Genomic DNA, 26,166 nt, shown 5'->3' on the forward strand with positions numbered 1-26,166 from the left:
CACTGGCTGTACTGTCCTCAGGAAGGGGTAGTGACTGGGGGTCCTACTGCGTCAGCAGTCCTGGAGGCCTCTCATTTGTGCTGGCTGGGTTTTTCCTAGCTTTGCTTGGCTCTGGAATCTTGGGTCTTGAGTCTTGGCTCAAGGAATTCTAAATCCTGCCTCTGACCCCTGTCCAAGCTCCCAGGCCAGATCCTTATACTGCTGTATTTGGTGATCTGGTCCCTGGCCTCAACTTGCAAAGGACTGCCCACATTCTACAGATGGGCTTCTGTGCCAACTCTCCCTATGTCAAGGCCATCGGATTCCTTGGGAACAACCAGACCAATGCCGATTTATCCCAGAGACTGTGATGCATCTTAGCACCATTTTCACCACGAAGTATATCTTCTTTTATATGATAATGACCCAAAGAGACCTCAATCTAAAACCATATTCTTCATAGTAGTCAGTTCCATAGTATTTACCACCAATAGCACTAGTTTTGTCAATAACACAGTCCAAGTAAACTACAGTCATGTGTAAAAAAAGAAAATTTCAACATTTTAATGAATGTTACAAACCCTGGTTGAGTTAACCCAAGGCAGTTAGGTCTCTAACCCAAGGCTGAGTTAGGGGTTTGCTTCTACTTGTTAATGTCACTTGCAAATGTCTTTGGCTTTCCAACTAGATAAGGAGATTCTTGAAGGCAATGATGGATGCAATTGCAGATTCACGTCCTTAATGTCTGAAGTGCTGCCTAACACACAGTAGGTACTTGGTACACACTGGGTGGCCGAATTGATGGGTAGGTGAATGGGTGGGGGAGTTCTACAGGGCTGGACTGTTTGCTGACCCAGACAGAGAGAAAGGAAACAGTTCCAAAGCTTTGCCCTTCTGACCAAGAGAGTATTTCCTTTCTTTTCCAAACACTCTTCCATTAGAGCATGGCTAAATTCTACTTATGTTTTAAGGAAGGCTGAATATCCCAGGTTGTGACTCCTAGAGCCATGGAACTCTGCCCCATAGATCCTAAGAGTCCAGGGACTTCTATAGAACCCCAAAATGAAAGGCACAAAAGAGGCCATGATGGAAACATCAAAACTAAATGAAATACTGGAAACAAGTTAATGAAATTCCATGACAGAAAGGGCTGGTCCAAGGAAGGAGAGAGAGAGAGAGAGAAAAGGAAAAAGAGAAAAAACCAACAAACCCAACTCAGGACCAGAAGCAGCTGTCTAGTTTGAACTGCTAGACTGCTGAGCACACACTGCATGCATATTCATAGGTGCCACCGGAAATTAAGCACCTCTGGAACCAGCATTAAAACTCTCCTGCCAGCCAGGGCAGTGAACCAGTAACTCAACAGCCCCCTTGTGGTCCGGAAGAATTAATGCAGCTTCCCAAGGTGTGAAGGTTCTTCTTGAGGTGTGGGGGAGGGGGGTTGGCTGGGGAGGCATGGAGCCCTGTAAGAGGAGGGGGATGCTGCTGAACCCTGTGTAAAAGGGTTAGACTTGGCCCCCTGTTCATGGAGGGAGGGCAATTCACCACCATCAACTCTCTCTCTTTCCAGAGTCTGCAAAAGGCCCCTGGTGTACCTGCCTGCTCCAACTAACTCATGCTTCTTGAAAGAAGCAGCAGATCAAAGGAGCTCCGTGTTCCCATTTAAAAATATCATTTAAGGGAATTTTAAGCTGTCTGAGAAGATGGATACACTATGTTTGTTTTCTACATTAATGAGCTATAAAAAGAATGGAATAGGCCATAAATATAGTATTTTGCAACAGCCTTTACTAAAAATGCTACTACTTGTGTTTATCATTTATATCCTTGTATACAACCTCAAAATTGATTACACTTTAAACCCTACATAACTTGCTGTGTTTTTCATTTTGTGCTATACTACAAACATTTTTATAACTCAGTTAATATATTCCATATTTTGTGTTCTTATTGATTATGAATATTTCTTTAGGGGATTTTATTGCTTTTAAAATAACAAATGTTGGGTATTAAAAAATAGAAAAACCTATTGCAGCTTTTATATTTTTGCTTCCCCTGGTAATTCTAATAGATACATTGGAGCATGAACATAACCAGAATATCTTTCTCTGTATCTTTTATACTTCCTCACATTAAAATTAAAAATCTACGAATGTAGTGCACAGTAAAAGAACCGGATTTTTCAAAGGAAACCCACCATTTAATGTGTTCGACTTGAATTCATAATCTATTCCTACTACAATTAAAAAATTAAAGTGCCAAAAGATTATCCGCACGTAACATGATGGTTTTACATCAAGTATATATTATCTTTCCTAATTGCCATTTCAGTTTATAGGCTGCACTATGATTTATATATACGATATGATTTCACTATTAATTATCAAATTGAAAAAAATAAAATCTCACATTATAAATTCTCTCCTGGAAATTAGTTTTATTATTTTTTCCATAATCCTATCACACAAGCTATAAGTGCATTGCGGCATGAACACTTTAATTTTTCCAGTTAGTTTTAAGCAAGCCCAGAGGTGAGGTTTAATAAGGATCAATGGCACTTTATCTGGGACAGGGCCTCTTCACAGCATGCAAATTACACAGTAACACTTAAAAAAAGAAATAGATTTAATTAAAAAAAAAGTAGAACCACAGGCTCTGGAAATTCAATTAAAGGATTTATGCAAAGGTTTGCTAGGTTTTTATATGCAGTTACTGCTTACATAATGAGCTTTTCATATTAAAAATCAATAGGTAATCTAGACTAGAAGATCATCCCCTTAAATACATTTTTGAAATCAATTTGAAAAATAGTCCATCAACTGCTGTGACTACCCTTGCTGCTTCGATTACACTAAAAGCAATATTTAGATTGTAAGACGTGCTACGGAATATCTATGCTGGGATATTGCTTTCAAGGGCTCTTAGACTTCAGAGGGCCTAAGACCATCACCTAGTAATTCAAGACGGTGTTAAATGTACAAATAATTGATTTAATTATGAGCCAAAGCCCAGGGCGTGACCCCATTGTATTTCTAAAGATTAAATGAAAGGAGGAAAAAGACAAAGGGAGGAAGACAGAGAGGAGGAAACAAAAGACAAGACAGAGAAGGAAAGAAGAGAGGGAGGGAGGGAGGAGAAGGAGGGAAAAAAAAGAAGAAAGAACCTTTCCTAAGTCAGTCTTCCCTGTCTCCGTCGCCTCTGCGTGTTGGCTACTTAGCGCCGGGAGATATGCGCTTCACTTTAAAACTCATTTAGGTCTTCAAGGAAGGAAGCAATTAGCGAGCTCTAACTTAAGCCGACTTTCCATCCTCGGTGATAATGAGGGACAGGTCTTGAAAGGGAAATGAAAGCGGAGGCTCCAATTCTATCCAGTAAGTACACTCACGGCCAAGATTTGCCTGGACTGGTAAGGACCAAAACACGGGACAGGTTTCCATGGGCCACTCCTGGCAAACGGGACAACCACCATCACGTCGGGGGAAGCTCTGGGAAGAGTGAAGGACGGACAGGACCTGGGTAGTTCTGATTCTGAACTCCGCCCATCTGAATAATAAAGGAATACGAGAAATATTCTTCACTCCCTCTTTCTCGGACTTTTTTACTTAAAAAGTGCTCGTTTCTGAAAAGTAGGGTCAGTACTTTGGGTCCATCAAAATGAACATCAGAGTTCAAGTTATATCTTCGACCCAAGTCAGTCTTGTAAACGCAGACCTAAACCACAGCAAGGACGACGTTCTAACACAGCAGCGCCTTACGCTTCTTCAGGAAAAGAAATAAGCAAACGTATTTACAAATCCAAATGTATCCGCCTGCCTCTCACCAAAGGTAATGCTTTAAGAAGGTGCTGAGACAGCTGGGTAACCGGAGAGCCAGGAGAAGCACCGGGAGGTCTCGGCTCCTGATGCGCCGTGTGGAGAAGATGAAAACTAAGAGCAGCGGTGAGAGGAAGGGGCACTTTCTACGCCTGAGACAGTGGGTGTTCACACCGTGTGCAGCATTTCTGCAGCACGATCCCGGGCCAGGCCCATCCCAGGCTGACCCTTCCTTTGGACGTGCCTACAGTGGAGCTGAAGGAGGTTTTAGGGCCGAGGGCCCAGCACCGGCCTATCAGTCAAGCATTCGTGTATGTGTACCTGGCAAGTACTGCAAAACACCTGTGATGTGCCAGGCACTGCCAGCTGTGGTGCTGACCACAAAGATGAACCCAGTGGAACCAGGGTCCTCGGATAGGTTAGATAGGTCTGTATACACATTTACTCTTCCTTTGAAAGCTTCCATTTACAAGAAAGAAATAACAAGCAAGGAGCTGAAACATGAGCTGGGGTCCCTTGAAACCACGAGGCTCAGGGAAAGAAGCCAGTCACAAAGGAGCGCATGTTTGATGCCATTCATTGGAGAGGCCAATGGGTACAAACAGAAAGTACATCTGAGGTTGCCTGGGGCTGGTGGGGTGACAGGCTTGTTTGGAGGTGATGGCCAGAGCCTGAAGCGTAGTAGCTTTAAGGAAAAGCAAACAACAAAAGCTGCAAAGAAAAAAACGAGGTTGAAAAAACAGAAACAAAGCGTAACTTCATTTTCCACCTGCACCAATCTGGCAAATCAAACATTGAGGGTTTCTCCTCCTCGGCAAAGTACTTTCTGTGACAATCAGTTTATCGATGTGCAACCATAAACAACTGGCTCTCCATGGGAAGGTACTGAAATCTCAACAAGCAGAACCTTTCACCACAGGAAAGGAAAACGTCCGTGCAAAATGCCCCAGGTTGGTGTGATCGAAAAGTCAAGCAGGAAACCGCTCTGCAAATGTGAGAGGGGTTGGTAATGGAAGTTTGAACAATGTTAACACTTAAAATTTCAGCAGAACCATTTCAATCCATAAATGTATAAAAGTCATTTTACAGTGTGTTTAACAGCCAAGACCAAGAGCTGTTATAAAAGAAGACGCCCTCAATGTCACTTCATTTTCTTTTATTCTTATTATCACATTTAAATCTCTCTGTAGAAGTGGTCTTGATAGGTAACTTTATTACACATTTCGAGACTATTCGTTCTGAACAGAACTTCCTCCAAGGAATTAACAGAAAGAGAGAGCCCACTTTCCCCTCATCGTCCCTAAATTACGCCATAACTACGGAGCAGGGCAGCGGCAGTGTGCAGGCGACAAGGACTCGGCCTGCTAGGCCCCACGGCAGCTCAGTAAACTTGGAGGTGACTCTCTTGGTTGGTCGCAACCGTCGGTCCCTAACAAACACCTTCCTGTGTAGCTGGCAAAGACCTGGAGGGAAGAGTCAGGGAAGGCAGGCGTGGAGACATGTTGAAGAGAAAGAATTCCCGAAAGTAACCATGAGAGCCGTGTCAGCCCTCGAGACAAGGACACATTCCGACCTTGGTCCCTGAAGGGCAAGGACCTCCGCACGTCGGCAAATGTGTGTGCAAAGGGCAGTCAGTACCTATGTCAGCTTCCCAAGACCCAGCTCATCTGCTGCAAAGACTCAACTCTGCCACGATGCTGCTGCAGCATAGACAACACGTCCATGGATGAGCCAGGCCGGCTTTCAAGAAAACTTCAAGGAAAATCAGATTTAAATTTCATCTGGTTTTCTTGAATCACGAAGCGCTGTTTTCCTTTTAACATTTTCCCAGCCATTTAAAAATGTAAAAAGGACTCTTGGTTCAGAGCGCACGTAAAAACAGGCAGATTTGGCCCAAGGGCCACACATATTTCACCAGCTCCGGTGCTCAACCACAGCCGGCCAGCAAGGAGGTCCCCAAGAAGGCCTGCGACACATCTCTGCTGTGGCTGCTGGCCAGGACCGTCACGTGGCCACCCTCAGCTGACACTCATCCTTCCAGTCCCTGCAGTGGAAGGGAGACCACAGTCCCTGACTCCGCAGACATAAGAACAGTGTCCTGTCGCCGCCAGAGGCTGAGATCAGAGCGGACAGGGAGGCTGGCTTACTCATCTCCAGCTCGCTCCAGAGTCAAGCATCAAGAATGGGGCAGGTAAGGAGTCCAGAGGGACTCAAAAGCGATAGACGACAGTACCTCAGCCGGGGCAAAGGCTGCATACTGGTTCCCCCACCTGCTTCCCCTTCGTCACAGGCACGCAGCTGGGCTGCATGTCCTGGCCTCTCGCCTGCCACAGACAGACGCCACCCCTAGACCGCCACACACGACACCCCATGTTCTCACCTCGTCCACCAGCTCAATGCGGACAACCAAGCTGGCCTTGGAAGCCAGGCTGGGAGATGGCTGGACCACGGGATGGAAAGAGCTGGGATCCCTGAGAAGTCACTGGGAAAAGAGCTACATGCTAACCCAAAGAACCACTTTGGGCCTCACATAAGTGAGAAAAACACAGGACCATGTTTGAACCACTGGGCCCGTGTGGGCTGACTGCTCTTACAGCAGCTGGCGTCACCTTTACAGCAATCTAACACCGAGACGTCTGTCAGGGAATCGCGGCCACGTCTTGTTGGCTCCGAGCCCGGCTTACACGTACTGCTCTGTTTGGGAGCATCGCTTGGTGTCACCCAGCATTGCCTTGCCCTGGCTTCTGGGGCTCTTTGGGGAGCAGGAGAAGCATGCCTGGCGACACGTCTGCAAACCAGGAGAGGAAAGACACAAGCCCGCACGTCCGGCCTGGATGTCCACACGGAAGCAGCCTCCACAGACCCTCCCCACCGTGTGAGGGAGACAGGGACACCTCGGCAACCTGCTAGGCTTGGAAGGTTCGGTGTTTCACGTCTCTTAGTGAGACCCTTTTTATGCAAAAGCCCTTGTGCATGCTCCGTGGTACACTGCCAGGGAACGCCCAGCTTCACACGGAACGGGCGATTTATAAACACCAGCATCACGCGCACTGTGGAGCGCTGTCACCTCAATTTCAGAGCCCTGGTCCCTCTTCTGTGTACTTTTTGTTTGCCTTCAGCGCTTCGCCAAGTGCTATTGTGAGGTGATGCCTTTTGTAGCTTTAGAGTCTGGTGCTTTCGAATGTACTCCCAGCGCTACTTGCCCTGTTCTCTTGCTCCTAGATGGAAAACAAACTGCAAATGGCTTTACAGTGCCAGCCCTTAAATATTTTACAGGCAGAAATCTTGGTGGGTGGTTTGGAGGCTCAATTACCCTCCTCGGTGGAGGATACAAACATCCCCGAGGGTTTACATAACACACCTGGGCGCTCTGTGGTACTCAAAACGCGCAGGATGTATGTACCTCTCCCTCTGGAACCGCTGACCCCACGGCACGTGAGCACCTGAAAGGTGTCAGGCCGGCAGGACTGCCCAAGAGTTAAAGCAAAATCCCCCTGTCCATCCATCGAGGGACATGACAGAGACAGCGCAGTCGCTCAGAAGTGTTAGGGGTAAGACATCATGGCACTGAAAGCCGTCCCCTTGAATATGCTTTTCTGGGAAAGAAAAGGTAAAGAGAGAAGCCTTTTCAAGTGTCAGCTACTTCAAAAGAAAGAGCCAGAACGGAGCTGTTGTTACGCAGCATGAAGTGGCAGTACGGGGGGAGGGGGGTGCTAAAATCAGAATGTGGACAGTAACAGCACCCCACCCCACCTGACCCATCCAAAACTCTGACATAAGTGCTGTTATCCCCATTTCACAGATGAGGACACTGAGACTCAGAGAGTCTCACTGTCACTGGCTGAGCCTGCCCTAGGTCAGTGCAGACACAGGATGTGTGCCAGGTCCGTCTGATGCCAAGCCCTGTGCTCGTCCCACTTGACCACGCTGTCTCCTCTCCCCATGAGGCTGCAGCGTCACTGAGGAATCCGAGGAGGGAGGGACAGGCACCTCCCCCATGGAGGAGCAGGTGCATCGCCTGGGAGGAGCGCGGGTGAGGCCGGGTCCCAACAAGAGATGAGGGGTTTGAGCTTGGCTGGGTGGTGCTCGATCCTGCAATTCTCCCTTCTGCTATGAACAACGTACCGTCAGAAGGATACGACCGCTGGGAGGATCAGCCAGATCTTCTGAAGGAGCGGGGTTCCGACGAGTGTGTCTGAGAAAGGAGCGGGGAGAGGATGGATTTTTTTTTTTTTAAGGAGATTAAAAAGATATCAGTAGATGCCTCTCCCACAAATGTTTGATGTTCGATTTCTAAAGCAGTGTTGGAAACAAAGAAAAAAAGAAAATGAAGCCAAAGACAGCAAGAGTCAGGGAGCCTGGTGTCACTGTATTTGAGTCATTTTATAGACAGAAAGTCCGGGGGCCCAAAATATTCCAATACTGTTTCCAGAGCTGTATGAGGTATGGTCTTCTAAATTCGAAGAAAAGGAGGAAAAAAGTTTCTATGCTACGCCTATTTCGAGCTTTTATCAGTACTAATTCCAGCCCCCTTTTTCCCTTACAATTCTGAACAGAGGGAAAACAGACATTAATTAAGCAAAGCTTTATCTCTTTCTACTCTAATGAAAACCAACTTACAGTGATATTTTTCCCCAAGATTTTTCTCCACTTAATGAAGACATTATCCCCGAGTTTTCAAAGTCATTTTACAAAAGAGTATTCAAGAGACATTAAAGTCAGTTTAAACTCAAAAGTCTTTCTGAAGTCAATAAACAATAAAAGAACAATGAAAAGAGAGGCTTTGATGGTGCCTTAGTCTAAAATCTTTAATTTCTGTTTTAATCTACAAGATATGTTGTCTCGTATTAAAATATTCCCCACGTCTAGAACAGGGTAAGTTTGAACCAAATGTCTGTTTTCTATTTCTCTCCTTAAAATATGCGTGCGTGCGTGTGTGTGTGTGTGTGTACATACCTGGATGTGTGTGTGTATCACACACAAGCACACACACACCCCACACTAGTGGCAATGCAGATCAGCAAGAAATTCTCCACTAGAAAGGGGAGAAAGAAGTTTTCAAACTATTTGCATTCTCCCTCTTCGAATTTTGTTTTAAAAAAAGAAAAAGAAAACAGAAAATGGAATCCTTGGCTTTGAAATTCATGACAAGATCAAAGACGATAATGCATATAGATTTTTCAAGGTATACATTATTAATAACACAGGCGAACACACAACTGATCAATAGCGTGGTGGAGAAATGACCAGGGAAGTGCGTGTCTCCGGCCCGGGGCGGGGGTGGGTTCCTGAGATCTGTTTACCTGGGCATCGCACGGCCCAATCAAGTCCTCCCGTGCACTAAGCCTGAGATGGCTCAGCATGCGTGGAAGAAGAAAGAACGGCTTAACAGGCACCACGTGCCAAGGTGTCTTTGCTCTTTCAGGTGAAATTCACATGTCCTCAAGCTCACCATTTTAATTCTTTATTTCTTTTGGCTGTGCACATGGCATGTGGAAATTCCCAGGTCAGGAACCGAACCCGCGCCACAGCAGCGACCTGAGCTGCTGCGATGACACTGCCAGAACCGAGATGCATTCAGATGGGCACCATGTATGTTTCAAATAAAAGACGCTGTCACATCAGACACAAATGGTCGCCTGGCACAGGGGTCCATTTATGTGAAATATCCAGAAGAGGCGAAACTATAGAGACAGAGTGCAGGTTTGTGGTGACAGCAGCTGCAGCTGGGGGGTAGCGAATGACTGCTCATGCATGTGGGGTTCCCGAATGAAGTGATGCCGCTTTAGAACTGTACAATACTGTGAATAAAATGTCACTGAGGTGCATACTTTAAAATGGTTAACTCTGGAGTTCCCCTGTGGCATGGCAGGTTGAGGACCTGACATTGTCACTGCAGTTGTTCAAAAAGGAAAAATAAATCCATGAAACATCCAATACTTTAAAAAACGAAGTCATGACACTACCTGTGTCTGCTAACAATGGGTAATATTTAGCAAGGAATATTTAAATGGGGAGCTTATGGGGAGAAGGATAAACGAAGAGTATGTGATTAAAAGATACAAACTTCTAGGAGTTCCCGTCGTGGCGCAGTGGTTAACGAATCCGACTAGGAACCATGAGGTTGCGGGTTCGGTCCCTGCCCTTGCTCAGTGGGTTAACGATCCGGCGTTGCCGTGAGCTGTGGTGTAGGTTGCAGACGCGGCTCGGATCCCGCGTTGCTGTGGCTCTGGCGTAGGCTGGCAGCTACAGCTCCGATTGGACCCCTAGCCTGGGAACCTCCATATGCCGCGGGAGCGGCCCAAGAAATAGCAACAACAACAACAAAAAAAAAAGACAAAAGACCAAAAAAAAAAATAAAAATAAAAAAAAATAAAAGATACAAACTTCTAAACAAAAAACATGTAAGCAACAAGGACGCACTGTATGACACAGTGACCCATATTCAATATCTTGGAATAACTTAAGGAAAATAATCTGAAAATACACACACATATACATAAGTATATAAATGCTTATATACTTCGCTACACATCTGTAAATATTGTAAATCAACTTCAATAAAATTTTTTAACATAAACATACAGGGAGTTTATTACCAATACAGGTTGTATAAGTGGAAAATATTACCCATTCCTGGAAAGCCTGTTAGGTTAGGCAGTTATGAGTCCATGTAGCTGTTAGTGAAAAAAGGTCCATCACGGAGGGATACTGTCCCAACCTCTGAGCGTGGGCTCATGGGACAGAACAGAGAGTTCGTTCACGAATCTTCCCTCAGGGCCACTTAGGGAAAGCACACAGTAGGCTGAGCAGTTTATAGGTCAAAATCAGCATGATTTCCAACCCAGGTCACTCATCCACTTTAGAAAGGGGCATTTGTATTATTCTGTTTCTCCTTCTCCTGATTTTCCTTATTTATAGTCCACCAGCATGACCTCAAATGGAGGATCTGTTGTCTGTGTGTCCAACACAAAAGCTGAATGGAGGCCTGCACAGAAATGTAAGGGGTGGGGGGGTCCTGCCATTGTCAGACCGTTAGAGAAACGAGGCCGCCCCAGGAAGAACAGGGCAGGAGCAGCCTGAGAGAGGACTGCCCGTCTGCATCCACAGACAGGCAGGAAGTGCAGATAGATCAGGGTTCAAATGCTGCCTCTGCCTCGGATATGGCTTCTAACCTACAGCTTTATCACCTAGGAAATGGAGATTGTCATTAAGTTACACGAGATGTGGGCACACAGTAAGCACGCAACAGATTCCAGCAGGGACCGTGGGCTCTGCTCTCGGTGAACTCTTTCCTCCTCCCCCTCTAGCTGGAGGCGCCTCCTCTCTCTGGACCACTCCTCTCGCCCGCTCTCCCTTACTCTTCCCCGCCACCCTTCTCTCTTCCTTCCTTCCCTCCCTTCCTCTCAATTGTGTTTAATGTTGCACTTACCAGTGCAGCCGCCATGCTGAGCAATGAGCCTTGCACGCGAGCCCTCCCCAGGCCACATCTCTCCAGGACAGATCAGCCAGAGCCCTAGCCAGGCCTCCATTGGTGTGGACGTGCTCCCACGAACTTCGCATCCTCTACAACATGCCGCTGCCTGTGTGTCCTAGGCTGTGATCACCAGGCCAAAAACCGAATCAAATGGCAGCCCCGCCACCGTTACAAAATTGAACACGACTGTCCTGAGGCCCAAAGGTCTGTACTGAGAAACTGGGAGGTTTGACTTGCTGTTTTTCATCATCCAGATGATCATTTGCAAACAGAGCCCTATTATAATAAAACACCATTTATACTCTTCACTTGACCACAAACAACAACCCTAACACGTATCAGCACTGGGGTGAGGTAAGCTTGAGAACTGCCCAAGTTTTATAGACGGGGCTGAAAACCTGACAGGAGGACTTTGCCCAATAGATGCCACAACCACGGAGGCAAACAAGAGTGGAGAACCTGCTATGTGCCAGATGTGAAGTGCATCCATACACACTGTCTCATCATCTCCTCTCATTGGGCCCTGTCTGACCCCACCTGACACCAAACAAGTGACCAGCCAGCTATACTTATCACAAACACTTACTACTCATCACATCTGGACAATGCTGGAGAGCTTCTTCTTCTATGAATTTAAAGAATAACAATGGAGTGTCAAAAATTTCCAGCCACACAGAAATTTGCAAATGGACACCTTGATTTTTAAGGGGATGTCCTTTCAGCTATCTTGGCATTTCATGAAGACTCGTAAAAGAATTCCTTCAATTAGCCTTTCCCACGGATGGCCACCACCTACACATACCTGCAAGGGCACTCGAGCAGGTGCACTGCACCTGAAATAGCCCCCTGCGTTCTGCAAAATGTCAACCTCAAATGCAAATTCCTTTCATGTTGCGTATTTATCTTCTTTCCTGTGCTCCTCCTGGCACAGCAAGACCAAATCTGTTCCGGTGAACACAGGACTGCCGTGGGAAAGGGATCTGACACGAGGCAAATACCTCCCCTTTGCAAAGGCAAATACAAGTCCAAAGAGCCTCCAAGCTAGGGTGCATAAATGTCCCTGCTCCTGGGGAGAAGGGACACTGGAGGCCAGCTGTGACATGCCAGTTCTCCCAGACCCGTGGGGAAAGGTTACCGTGGCGGCTTCCAAGGGGGCCAAGTGCTGGTGCCCAAGAGAAAGAGCCAGGACGGGGCGAGGCCTAGGGCCACCGTCATGGTTTGGATGCTCTTGGCATGGCCGTCCTGGCAGCCGCTGCCTCCATCCTCAGAGCTAATCAAGGGGAAGGGAACTGGTCCAGGCGGCGGCGGGGAGAGTTTACAACAACTGACAGTAACTATAACATACGCCAGTTTGTATTAAGATGTTATTGCACCTTTCCAGTTCTAATCACCAATTATGACTCTATTACTCCTGCTTGGCAGTTCATCGGCTCCTGCCGCCGCTCAGGGCGACTCGGAGACGGACCTCTGATCTCCCGGTTCCGCTCCAGCGCGCGCTCAGCACGGAGGCTGTCATCTGCAGACACTGAGGGGGAAGGCACTGCCGGGGCTGAGATAACTGTACCTGACCTTACAACAATTTACCAAGGAAATGCCTCCTTAATAGCGGTGCGAGCACAGTTTCCTTTCTGCTCGCCACGGCCCTGCAAATTAGCGACAACAGGATAAATCTATGGCCGGCTCACCAGACACTTCATTAAATCACTGTTCCCTTGCCTTGTAGCGCACTAATAGAATCACAGCCCTCGTTAGCTACTGAATAAAAGATCAATCACGGACTTTGAAAGCTCTTGCTACCAGCTTCCAGAGGAAACAAGGAGGGGGCGGAAAAATAAAAAGGAGAGCGAGCGAGCCAGCGAGAAAGAGAGAGAGAGACAGAGAGAGATGGCTCGGATCATCGCTGAGCTTCTGAATGGCCGCGCTGCAAGTTGCTTCAATTACCTTTTCCACAACTGGCTTCCAAGTGCAATACTCAGAGGAACTTGTTAAGCCTGCTTTCAAGAACAGCGCTCTAATATACGACTGTTAGACCCTGGTCAAAAGTTCATAATGTGCATATGTAAAAAGGTACTAAATTGCCTGAGGGCTAAAACCAGAGGAGTTTAATTGTAGCAAAATGCTAAAAACGGTCTGCTGAGGGTCCTTCTGTTGGGACACTGCTGGCTCTGGCTGATTGAAGTGCAGAACATAAAAGCCTTGCAACAATATTTCCTTAAATGCTGGGGAAACGGCCAGCAGTTGGTACTGCATGAATGCGGTGGTTCAAGAAAAACATTTTCCTCCCCTAAAATAAATAGAGTATTAAGAACTGCTCTAGCCCGTAGTTCTCAAGCATGATGGAAAAAGGGAGGGCTGGATGATAATAAATAAGGGATAATTCATAGGGCACGTCCCATCTCCTGGCGCTATGTTTTTACACAGAGCACATCGAAGGGACTCGGGCATAACCGGTAAGGGTTTTTGGAGTGCGAGTGGCTCTGATTTTGAAAACAGCTTTGTGCTGAAATAACAGCTGCTCCTGGCCCATCACCGGCTGAGACGTGTACTCACACGGGGATCCTTGCAAACAGCCCTGTTTGGCTTCTCTTTAGTTCGTCTTTCATAAAACACGATCAACTGCACACACAGCTGGCCTGCTAAGACGGGTTTCTCATGCCCAGAACTCTCGACCCTGTCCAAACATCCTCCCACTTTTCTGCCCTCTTCCCAGCCTTACTAATTAGGACCTCATTGGGATAAATGACAATGCGAGAATAGTGCTTGGTGACGCAGAATGCTGGTGGAGCCTGTGTCAAAGACAGAAAGCCCAGGGAACGTAGGATTTGGCAGGTGGGCTTTCCGATTTAAAAGACTCCTTTGGGAAAGCTACGGTCAGCTTTCATGGAGAGTGCCACATGCATCCATGTTTTATTTTAATTATGTATCATCTATCAGACATGAAATTCTACACGTTTCTTATAGGACCAAACTCACACAGAAGACAACAGAGCCGTAAGCAGGTTATCACCCACACTGGGCTGCACGCCCACGGGTAAGGGCTGAAACATGGGTTGCTGGCCTCCTTGTACTCGTGGCAAGACTGTGGCAAATGAGGTGAGCAACATTCATATCCCAGTGTCCTGCAGCATCATCCTCAGGGAAAATATTCCCAAACTTGCAAGGAGATGCCGGTGATACTTCCTAATACAATGGAGCACATTCAAAATCCAGTCCAAATAAAGCAGCCACCTAATACTTAACGTCATCAGAACTGCTCAAGAATCCCACCACCTCGTCTTCTGGTCCTTGGATTGGTTCAGAATATATTACACGTTGTATTTTAAAAGCAGTCAAGCCTACCTTTAGTTTTTTTGATTTGGGGGTTTTTGTTTTGTTTTTATTTTGTTTTTGCTTAGTTTTTTTTCTTTTTGTTTTTTAAGGGCTGCACCCACTGCATATGGAAGTTCCCAGGCTAGGGGTCGAATCAGAGCTGCAGTCAAGGTCTACACCACAGCTACAGCAACCCCAGATCCGAGCCGCGTCTGCAACCTACACCACAGCTCATGGAAAGGCCAGATCCTTAACCCACTAAGCAAGGCCAGGGATCAAACCTGCATCTTCACAGACACTAGGTCAGGTTCTTAACCCACTGGGCCACAGTGGAAAGTCCCTATTCTTTGGTTCTTGAGAAGCGAAGTTGTCGCCGGTCACTGGACAAATCTGCAAACGCCACACCAGCTTTTTCTCTGACCAACTGCAAAACCGGAGTTATTCGGGCTGGTGTTCTATACAAGAAACAGGCAACCTCTGCGTGTCTACCTGCGTGAGTTGGCTCTAGCGGCCAGCGGGTGTGCAGAAATCTGGGCACCTGAAGCACTGGTATCTCAGGAGGAAAGGACAGCGACGGGCTGGAAGGAGGGCACTGAAAGCCACCGCGCCAACGACAGAGCGCAAACCGCCCCACTGCCGGCAGAAAGGGCAGCCCCCCCACAGCCTCCAGTCTGCGAGGTTTCCAGGCCTCAGGTCACAACACGTCCAAGGGCAGGATGGGACCAAGCCTCACAACACGTCCCGATCCGATTCCTGACCACCGAGGTTCCCGAATGACCGAGGGGCGGGCCAGCTCCCGGGCAGTCCTACCACCCTAGAACCAGAGGAGAAAAGCCAGGAAACCAAGCTCAGCCCTGGGGCCAGGGGTGGAACCGCAGGAGCCCTGGCGCGCTTCCAGGAGCAGTGAGCTGCCCTGGGCAGGGTCAGCAGCTCAGCTCTGCCGCTTTCTAGCAAGAGGCGCGAGGCCGCTCACGCACGGCTGCCGCTGCCCGCGCCTGTAATGGGGTCTGAGAATTCAAACCCTACTTTACCTGTGGACGCAGAGGACGTGTGAGGACACGCAAAAAGCACTCGGTCCACGGCCTCACACCCAACAAGTGCTTCTTCTCTGCCCTCCCAGAGTCACCCTGCAACTCTGAAAACACACCAAAGGACACTCACGTGACGACGCTCCCGATACAGGGCTGCTCTAAAGGCGGGTGCCCCTTTCAGGACGATTTCAACGGAAAGCCACGTGGACTCTCTGGGAAGCAGAGCCTGCCAAGGAGCACTTAATCTATCTGGTAGGGTCACCCGCCATCAGTTCAAGCATGAGAATGAATGGGACTTATTATACGCTAACAACGCTCATTTAGATGCAGGTACACAAGCTGCTAACTCGGAACCTACTGAAAAGCAGGACAATGATGTCGGTGACTCTTGGCTTCTGTCCTGATTCAGCTTCTTAAAGACAAACAGAAGATTTCACAGGCTACCTTGAGAATCTGTGGGTGGCTTTCCACTTCCTCAGGTTACTGATGGACACCTCACCTGTGCCATATGCATTCCCACGTTACCTTGCTGCAAGGAGACCCCACCCCACGCCAGGCCCCACGGGAAAAGTAAGAATGAACTCATGCCAAAAGTCACCATGAATGCGCAAAGTGACAGCAGAGAGGGCTGGTTAAGTGGGGGCTAAGTGACCTCCAGAGAAATGATGGCACTCAATCTAATTCCTGCTAGAGACACAACAGTTTAAAACCACATGCAAAAGTATATTCTAAAATACCCAAAAAACAATAAGAGTAAACTAGCCCTGATTTTTAAAATCATCAGCAAAATCCCCATCACCCACAGATCAAGCTGCCATGTGGATCTGGTTTTATGGGCACCAGAGAAACACCGCCTGCTGCCGTATTCCCTTCCAGGGACGCGCGTAGCCTGACTTTATGAATATTCTTGTCACCTCCATACTCGGGGGTCCCTGTGTTTAACTCTCGGCACATCACATGAGCCTGGAGTCCTGTGGGCTGGTGGTTCCCAGCTGAGAAAGTTAACGCAGCATCCGCACTTGATTAATTTCAAGGGAGGGGAGGAAGCCAATGTGAAACCAAGTCTTTTGCTGCAGGAACATCACTCTGGATGTACACAAAGAGAAACAATTAGGTATTTCTCTAGGTCTTGAAATAGTTTTTAAAATGCTGCTTTATTTAATTTCCCTAACTGTGTATGTCAATAAAAATACATGTACAGGCAGGCAGATGTCTGGAAAGACGGGAAACCTGCCTACGGGGACCCCAAGTTGTGACTCCCCTCGCCCATTACATACCCCGCATGGAGCTGAAGCACCAACGCTGTGAGAGGTCCCGGAGAGGTGTGTGTTTGTCCTGAACAGACAGAAGCTGCTGAGACTGACAGGTAAAGACTTTCAAAATAAAATAGCTTCCAGAACTGAAGAGAGATCTCGGTAGGCATCAAAGCAACACCCAAGTTCCTATGCAGCTAATCTGGGAGCAATTAATTAACAAAAAAAGCAAAATAAAAGCAAGCTAATCAAAGGTGGTTCTGAGACATTCCAGCATCAGATTAGAGGAGCTCTGTGGTGGTACAAGGGGTTTGGGAGAAAGCCATTTATTCTATTATACGCCATTTCTTGGAATTTGGGGGGCTTTGTTTTGGCAGGGTCTTTTTGGCCACACCCACAGCATGTGGAAGTTCCTGGGCCAGGGATGGAACCTGGGCCTCGGCAGTGACAACACCAGATCCTTAACCCACTGCACCACAAGAAAAGCCCAACGTCTTGAGTTTTTTAAATTGGATCTTGCAATGTTTCCTTTGTAACAACAAGAAGGCCTTCAGGCTGAATGAGAATGTAGGCAAGCCACTGACATCCTTTTAAAATACTTACCCACATTTAAACTAGAAGAACATCCCAACACCAGCAGCCTGTAACAATAGCGCATGCAAGTGCAGAAGGTAAATCTTGCTCCCTAAAAAGGCACTGACGTCTGAGAGCTCACAACTAAAGCACGCGCCACACTCACTCACGCGTAGAGACCATACAGATCAATGAATTGGAAGGAAAGCAAAACCAAGTAACACAGAGAATAGCAGTCCTGACCTCCGTGGCTGGAGACCCAGAAGAAGAAGAAGAGGAGGAGGAAAGGCGTTTATTGGGATGAAGGCAAAAATGCTCGACTAACATAGCCCTTACTCAGGAGACGCAGAAAACCGACTAACTGAACTTACAGCATAATGCCAGCTCTCCAGCCACTGAAATATCCAATCACACAAGAAATACGCATTCATTCCAAACACTGGACGGGCCACTTGAGCGAAACCTTTTCATTGTGCTGCGGAAACACCCTCTTTTGGTAAGAACTTGAAACAGTCGCCTAACATTCGGGGTTCAGTTTCTGACTCTCTAAATGCAAGGTCATGGCCTGGGTAACCTCTAGGTTATGACAACCTGGGCCCCTGAGATGGCTCAGGTGCCCTCAGTTCACCCCATCACGCAAGCTGCTGGCAGATCAGTTCTTCCCATGTCACCATCCACTGGCCTCCCTTTGGAAAGTATAAGCCACTCGTTTACTAATCCCACTCCTCCAGGTTATAATGAATAGGAGCAACTCACCTGGGAAAACTTCAAGTAGTCATGTAAGTGAAGTAAATTAAATACGGAGGTGACATGGAGAATGGAAACTGTTGGGAATGAAGGTTTTTTTCATCTGCTCGAGGCCCAAGAAAGACGCACTAGTCATTCCATCACTTTCCTGCCACATTCTACAAGCCAATTCCAGGCTAAGCCACCCACGGGTGAAACAGAGCGCCACCTACTGGCATCCACCGGTAGTGATATGAGTGTACATAAGTATTTTTGTGCATATATACGTACTGGGTTTTTTGGCCACGCCCATGGCATGTGGAGGTTCCTGGGCCAGGGAATCAAACCTGCACCCAGTGGCAACCCGAGCCATAGCAGTGACAAGACTGGATCCTTAACCGCTGAGCCACCAGGGAAGTCCCATACATTTTTAATACCATACGACTAATGCTAAAACTGGTTGATATATATTCTGCTTGTTGATTAAATTTTATAAACTTATATTCTGTCTAGCAAATGCTGAACGCTAATTTAACGTAAGACCACATATACTCTAGACATGGGATACAAAGATAAGTAAATGTTTAAGCCAAAAGGTGCTGAATCAATGGCAGGGAATCAGGGAAGGTGGAATAAATACTGAAACAGAGTCTCTAGACCAAGCTGGACCAGATCAAGCTGTGCCCCTTCATCTGTGGGGGATTCCTCGGTTTCCTTATGGAGAAAAAGGGAGTCAGGAAAGTTGCTGAGTCCAGTGAAAGGGCTAAGTTCACGTTCTGTTTACACGCTCCCCTCTGTGATCCCCAAAATATTAAGATCTCCCAAAAGAAAGCTTAGCATTTGGGAAATAAAGATCTGTGATTTTTTCTTTTTAAAGTCAGGTAAAAAGAGCTTTTTGTCTTTCTTTCCACTGATTTTGGTGGAATTCACCTTCACTTGCTCAGGACAGACGCTTAAGTCACAAAGCAACCCTTGCATGCTGAAGCTCTGTGCCCCAAGAACTGTGATGAGTCATTCCCTTGAAAGCACCTAGAGAACGAGCGGCTAATCTGGACTGAATGCGAAAGCGTTTTGCCATTGCATTCAAAGTGGTGAAGGGGCATGTTGGCAGGAGAGCTTTTGCTGCCCTGGGACAAGCTTGCTTTGGAAGAACCACCATCAGAGATGTGAGAAAGGCCCTGGAAAGGCCTTTAATGAGGACCACAGTAACACAATGAACAAGAGGGGGGCGGACATGCACAGTCAGCACATCACCAGCGGGTCTGAACACTGCCAACTCTCCTGGGCGCACAGATTAACATCAGAGGCAGGCACACTGCGAGGGGCACTCCAGCATCAGGTAGACCATCCTTCCGGGGGCATCGGTGAAGATATCACTTGCAGACATGCTGCCAGCCCATAAGGGGGTTGGTCACAATGCAAACAGCTCTTTATAAGGATGATGGGTCAATGCTGTGCTCACTAATTCTGTAGTTTCATCATCAGATGGCACTGCAAATCTCATTACATACTTTAAATCACGTGTACACGGTTTGTTAGTGTTGGTACTCACTAAAAGGCCACAGCTATTTAAATAGTGAATAGGCAAGATCATTTTTAGATAGATTATACAAGTGACATGCGTAGATACTCTAAATATTCTCTCCTTAGACGCTGTCTTACATCACTCATTAAGTGGCAACACCAAAAAAGACATGTTAAGATGTTTCTGAAGCACCGGTGGTTTGCAATTCTAGTAATTACTTCTAGAAATAAACATTACACCTAGCTGAACGAAAAATATGTTACGTTAAAATATAGTCCCCTATTAACTCCATCAGATATCCTTAAGCAAGAATTTAAGCCAACTGCTTTTAAAAAGACAGGATAATAATTTGTTATGCCCTAAATAAAACATAACTATTAGATATTTTCCTGCGCTCGTGCGTCTGCACGCACGCATATGTGGGCATCTCACCAAATTCAGCCACAATGCGTGTATCCATATATCGTCTTTCCGTTTACCTCCCATCTTCGGTTACCACACGGGAAGTTCTTTCCACTTCTACTTTTGCAACATTAAGAGCATTATTTCTCCCGCCTCTTGGTCCTCAGTGCTGTCTCTGTACCAGCTCACAGGATTTCTAAAGGGTCCATTCTTTCAGCCTCTCTCTTGGTCTTTAGGCTAAGAAAACTCTGCCTCTTTCAACTCACTTCCTGGCTGTCATGAGAATGGCCTCTCTGCAGGCCAGGGACAGTGAAAGCCAAGAGCGACCGCAGGCGGTAGGGCCTTGGCGCTCGGTGCTTCACTCCAGCGGGGAAGGGCCTGAATCTCCACGCCGCCACCTTCAACAGCTTGCTCGCTTCCTCCAAGCTTTCTTGGTAGTAACAGGGAATACCACCCAAAGACTCACATGTGAGCAACGGATAAGGTGCAAGCCCAGGTGGTGGCACACAGCAACTGCTCAACAAGTGGTACGTCCTGCTGTCACCATCGTTGTCGTCATCTTACCGTAACTATCACGATTTTCTTTCACGGCCGCATTCAGAGCACATGGAAGTTCCTGGGCCAGGAATGAATTTGAGCCAGAACCACGCCAAGGCCAGAACCTTGAAAGCACTGCATCCGACTGGGAATCAAACCTGAGCCACTGCAGTCGGATCCTTAACCCACTGTGCCACAGCAGGCACGTCTCATCATCAATTTGAATATGAAATCATGAGATGCCCCGATCCATAGCCAGGCCTGCAATGTATTTTTTTTTTCCTTCAGCTCCCGTCTCACCTGAAATCCATGTTCATTGCTCGAGCCTTTGCTGTAACAAGGATCCTACCTGGATTTAAAACCTGGAACTTTGTACATCATGACGTTTTGGCACGTATTTGATTTTTTTGAAACACGGCACTAAAACCTTGTTTGGCTTGATTCCTGAGGTTCTGAAGCACCCTCTTCCACCTGTCCCTGGTCCTGGCCCCGGCCCTCACGGCTGCAAGGTCATCCTCCCCTCCTGCTTACAAGCTCACCTCCTGCCCATCATCTCCCCGAGACAGCTTCGCCCGACGACTCTCAGGTCCACCCCCAGGGCAGAAAAGCACTATGCTGGGGCGGTCCCACCTTGCCTCACTCTAAGCTCCTTCCCATCTCCAGCCCTTTGAACGTAAGCACCCAGAGGCCAAGGAAAAGGATGTGCTCACTTTCGAATGTTCTGCCCCAACGTCAGCACGGGATGAACGCTCCTTGGATGGGCCCAGAGCCAACGGTTTGCGAGCAGAAATTTTCAGAGGGGAGATTCTGACAGAGTGAGCGGTGACCCCACGAGGGGGTAAACCTGGGCCACTATCAGCACTTTAAACAGGGAAATTCATCCAAGAGGAAACGAGCAGAGGACACGGCCCATGATGAGAGGTCTGTTTCGTTGAACTTCTGTTTCGGACACGCACACACACACACGTCACACACAGAGACACATACACGTGCACACGCCTAAGTGTACACACAGTGGGCTGCGACCTCAACAAGTTGGCAAATGAACGACTCTGAAAGACACTGTTCTGGAGGAACAACAGGAGGGACGCCCTGATCTGGCTTTGATTACTTGCTCTGCCGCGACACAGAAAAGGCAAGAGACCCCAAAGTCAACCAAGGCTTTGGAAGTTTGGGAAAGAATCTGATCATCAACATGTACAGAGACCAAGTCTGGCTAACTGAGAAACCCGACAATACTGGAATGGACCTGCAGAAGAATTTCTCAGAGGTCAGCTAAGAAACAAGGGTTGGTCTTTTAGCAAATGAAGAACACATATTTCTGGTTGAAACAGCCATCACAAAGAGACGCCAAAAAAAAGGGGGTCCTGGGAAAAGGAGTTCAGGCACACAAATTTATGAAAAAGCAACAACATAACCATCTTGTACCGTTTACAACTCGATCAGGTATTTCACTGACTTAATGGAATTCACCCTGTATTGGACTCCCATGAAAAAAATTGATCAGTGTTGATATGGTTCTGATTAAAATGTTTTATTCATCAACACAGAATTTTTTAAAGGCTTTAGGATCCAAATAGTGGGCTGAACCTGCTGGCTTTCTCTCCTCCTCCTCCACTTCACAAACAGAGTTTCTAAGTACACATGCCGATCTGCCTGATACAGCAACAGACAAACCCACGTACCGAGTTCCTGCTGTCAGCATGGGGCCTCGTGCGTTGCCCTCGCTCGGTCCCGCTGTCTTTCTCAACCAGCCCCAGTTCACCGAGTACTAAATACAGAAACTCTTCACAAAGGTAGGTTTTAAGATACGAATAGCTTCCTGGAAAACAATACTGGGCACAGGGGAAAAGACCAAAAAAAAGGGACAAATATCTACTGACCCGGCCCTTAAAGAGCTATGAATCAATATACACACATACTCATCCATGTCTGATTAAAAGTCTACTATTCTGGCAACAGGCACGCTGCTCACAGCAATTGTAACTACTATTATGTAAATCACACAGAGAAAAAAAAAAGGTGAAAGGTTTATAGTTCTGAAGAGCAGATGCTTTTGCAACACTTTTTTCAAAGGTGTTGTACAATCTCTTTGGTTAAACATGGACCATACAGACCTATGTCCAAAAGTACATACGGAGAGAAAGTTGCTTTGGGGCCAGTGTTATTAAGAGAATCACTGGAATATGCCTCTACTTCAAACTAAATCATGTTATTAATTCATATCGAAGCTGCTTCCAAAAACAGGTTTAAGGTGACTTAAGAACAAGCGTAGAACAAGGGAACAAAATGTATTACAGTCACTAAAGACCAAAGGAAGCTGAAAGGCCATCATGAGCATTAATATGATTTGAAAAAGCACAAAATCGGACGAGGAGCTGCAACAATACATTGTTATAATTGCATTGTCAAGAGGAAGATACTGTGGCAGCTCCTCAGGGGTCTTGCTGGGAGTTCAGAGTTAAAGGGCATTTCTCATGAGCAGTGGCTTGATACGTTTGGGGGCCAAATGACAGACAAGATCTTGGACAAGAGCTCCCTACATGTCCTTAGATGGCAGTGAGATTTCAGGAAAGGTCCCACTGACTGGAAGGATACAGAGAAAACCAGCACATGCCATAGGGTTGGCCTGTGCCCTCGTCCTCCAACAACCTCAAGATGTGGAAACTAGTTTCCCCTTGTGGCAGAGATGAGGACAAGCCCAGGTCCACAGAGGTAGCGTCACTTGCCCGTGATGACGGGGGCATCAGGAAGAAGGGCCAGGACTCGGAAGCCCATGCCTGGCCTGAGACACTGCAATGCATTCTTCTTTTGCACGACAGGCCCCCGTGCTCTCCTCTGCCCACTCGCCTCATTCAGTTAGAGGGGCGGTGGGCACTGAATGGGTCAATGCATGGGAGGAACAGAGAGGGGGCTCTTGGCACAGGTGAGCGCTGATAAACAGGAGCCATGGTTCCCGTCGATGTTGGCTGCTCTGTCCTGGGAGCCTAGAGAACACACACTTACACAGGGACCACTCTCAGCGAACCTCCCCCTACTCTGAATACGTGTCAGATCCACACGCCACAGACCATCGCGGAGGCTGCCAATGGACAGGTGGGCTTGGCAAAGATAAGCCAAATTTCTAACTTGTTTTTGATTCCAGCTTTGACTAAAAAAGGCCTCCACTCTGGGTTCGAACATGAACCCAGCAGAGCCTTGAACCTGGCACTGAGAACAAGGGGCTTCGGGCAATGTAGCACACAAGCTTACGGCTGATGGGGAAAACACACGGCGGCAGAAAAGAGATCCCTTCAGGCTCAGCAGACAGGAACCCTCTGTGATCCCCCCTCTTCACCCATAAGAAACAGGCAGCCCATCGCCAATGGCTGCAAAGGAGACAATGAGAGAAGACCCCTCTCATTTTCATGACTGGGTGTGCTCCAGAATCTCCTTTTGAAATACGCTGTAACTCTTTTTTTTCTTTGCAACATCTTGGTGTCTTCTCTCTGGGAAATGTGCCGGGGTTGATGCTGAGATCTCAGCATTCTAACTGTGTGACCTGGTCTTTCACCGACACAGAGCATCAGCAAAGAGACGGATGGCACTCAAGCATGCCAGCACGCCAGCCAGGGAAGGTGCGGACGCTGTAAGAAGTAAAAACAGACTGACTGCAGTCACCTGCCTAGAATATTAAAAATACATTAAAAAAAATTCTAACCTTCCTAGGTTTTACAGGGCTTTTTTTTTTTTTTCTTTCTTTCTTTTAAGGAGTGAGAATACTAAGAAAACATTATGAAGGTCTCAGTAGTTGATATACAGTTATTTTTTTTGGATCTCGCAGATATACTTTTTATAACTTTTCTGTGAAAGGAGGGACTCTCTGGCTCAGATGACTTGGACACTCTTACTGTTTATTCTTCCCTTTTTTGAGCAGTCAGGAGAGATTTCTCTTAGTACTTCAAATAAATAAGATATCCAGCTGAACAAACACCATGCACTCCCGTAGATGACTTTGGCTTCATAAAGAATATTTCACTTTCTTTTTTTCAAAAATGTAAATGATTAAAGAGACCCCATCGTATGAAACCCAAGGATAAAATGTTTCCAGTGAGGGAGAGCCTCTACAAGGTGCTACATGGAGAGAAGCAGAAATCCCCAGCTTGGTAAAAAGCCTCGATATTTCATAGGGGAAATTGGAATATTACTAAATACGCTAGTCTATTACACGTTTTAACAGGAATAGTGTTAGAATATGAAAATCAAACTTCACATTCAAAAATCTGTTTTCTGCAAATAGCAAAATAGAAGTCTTCCTTCTTAGATTCCTATTAAAAACAAAACAAAACAAAACAACAGACCACCCAAACTATAACAACCAAAATTATGGAGACAATTCATAGTCTGGAATAAGAATAACATTCTACAGGGCTTTGACATGATTGGTGAACCTTATCTACTTTTATGGCTTAAAAAAAAAAAAAAAAAAAAAAAAAAAGACCAGAATCTCCGGTCAATTTTTTAAACTCAATCCAAATCTTGGGAATAGGTGTTTCTTCAGAAAGAAAGTGTAGGCCACTGATTAACATTCCTCTCCAACCCCTACTAAAGCAGCATGAAAATAAATACTTGACTTTAGAAACATAATCCACGGATTTCTTTATTCTTTTCATATCCTTTCTTATTAAAGGACTAAATCTTATCTCCCATCATGAGACAAAAATGCATAAATATATACATGTTTTTTTTGAAATGGGTGCATCTGGTACCTCTCAGCTCAGAAAGAGGAAAGACAAGAACACAGCAAGGATGAAACAGGAGAACAGCAAGCCAAGATACCGGCACTGGTAACAAACACTGCGGCTCGAGGCCAAGAACCAGCAAGGTCTGGGAGTAAACTGCCACCAAAAGGCACCGCCCCAAGAAGACCAAATAAAACTGGCTTTTCAAGTGTGACAGGCAGACTCTAAGACAGCCCTGACACCCCTTGCTTCCCGGCAGTGATCCTGCAGTGAAATCCTCTCCCTGGGAACGTGGCTCAGGCCCACTGCCTTGCCTGGAACAAAGAGAACTGGCAAAAGTGAGGAGAGGGCCATTCGGTGCGCCTGGTCACACAGGGCTGTGCCACCTCCGGGTCGGTGGACTCTCTCTTCTCTTTGGCTCTCATACTTTCATAAAGCAAGCTGTCACAACGGGGGAGCCGAGGCGGCAAGGGACCAAGAGAGAGGCCTCCAGCCAACAGGCAGAGAGGAACCAAGATCCTCAGCCCACGAGATCACGGGACCTGAACTCGGCCGACCAGCCCAGAGCTGGGAAGCAGGCCCTTCCTCGGCTGAGCCCTGAAGTGGAGACAGCCTGGCTGATACTTTGACTGCAACTTTCAAGATGACCCCAAAGCAGAGGGCCTGGGTCCCAGACGCACAGAATCTGAGAGAGAGGTGGGGTGTCATATTTATTCAAGGGCACAGGCTGAAATAGGTGCTTACAGGGAAGAAGAGACCTATGGACTAGGTTAGCTTAGGCCCTGATCCAGCCCAGGACTGCCATGCTCCCCTCCACCCCA

General features: G+C 46.9%; 1 protein-coding gene across 17 annotated transcripts in view; it reads right to left on the reverse strand.

The window, feature by feature from the left end:
• Nucleotides 1–26,166, reverse strand: part of WWOX (WW domain containing oxidoreductase) — a 969,209-nt gene that overhangs the window by 644,019 nt on the left and 299,024 nt on the right. For 2 of the 17 annotated variants that reach the window (XM_084959520.1, XM_084959525.1), the window contains one exon: nt 2,397–4,502. The exons of 10 other annotated variants lie outside the window; for them this stretch is intronic. In XM_084959520.1, the coding sequence (XP_084815646.1) occupies nt 4,479–4,502 (24 nt within the window). In that variant the 3' untranslated portion in view covers nt 2,397–4,478. Of the gene's footprint in view, nt 1–2,396; nt 7,987–20,895; nt 24,251–26,166 lie in introns of those variants that run through there. 5 more of the 17 variants (XM_084959517.1, XR_014805386.1, XM_084959519.1 and 2 more) reach the window with 5 other exon arrangements.

Source organism: Sus scrofa, chromosome 6 (assembly GCF_054392235.1).
Source record: "Sus scrofa isolate SSC_HxYL_T2T_F1_AM1 chromosome 6, Sscrofa_HxYL_maternal_Yorkshire_Landrace_v2.0, whole genome shotgun sequence".
Lineage (NCBI taxonomy): Eukaryota > Metazoa > Chordata > Mammalia > Artiodactyla > Suidae > Sus > Sus scrofa.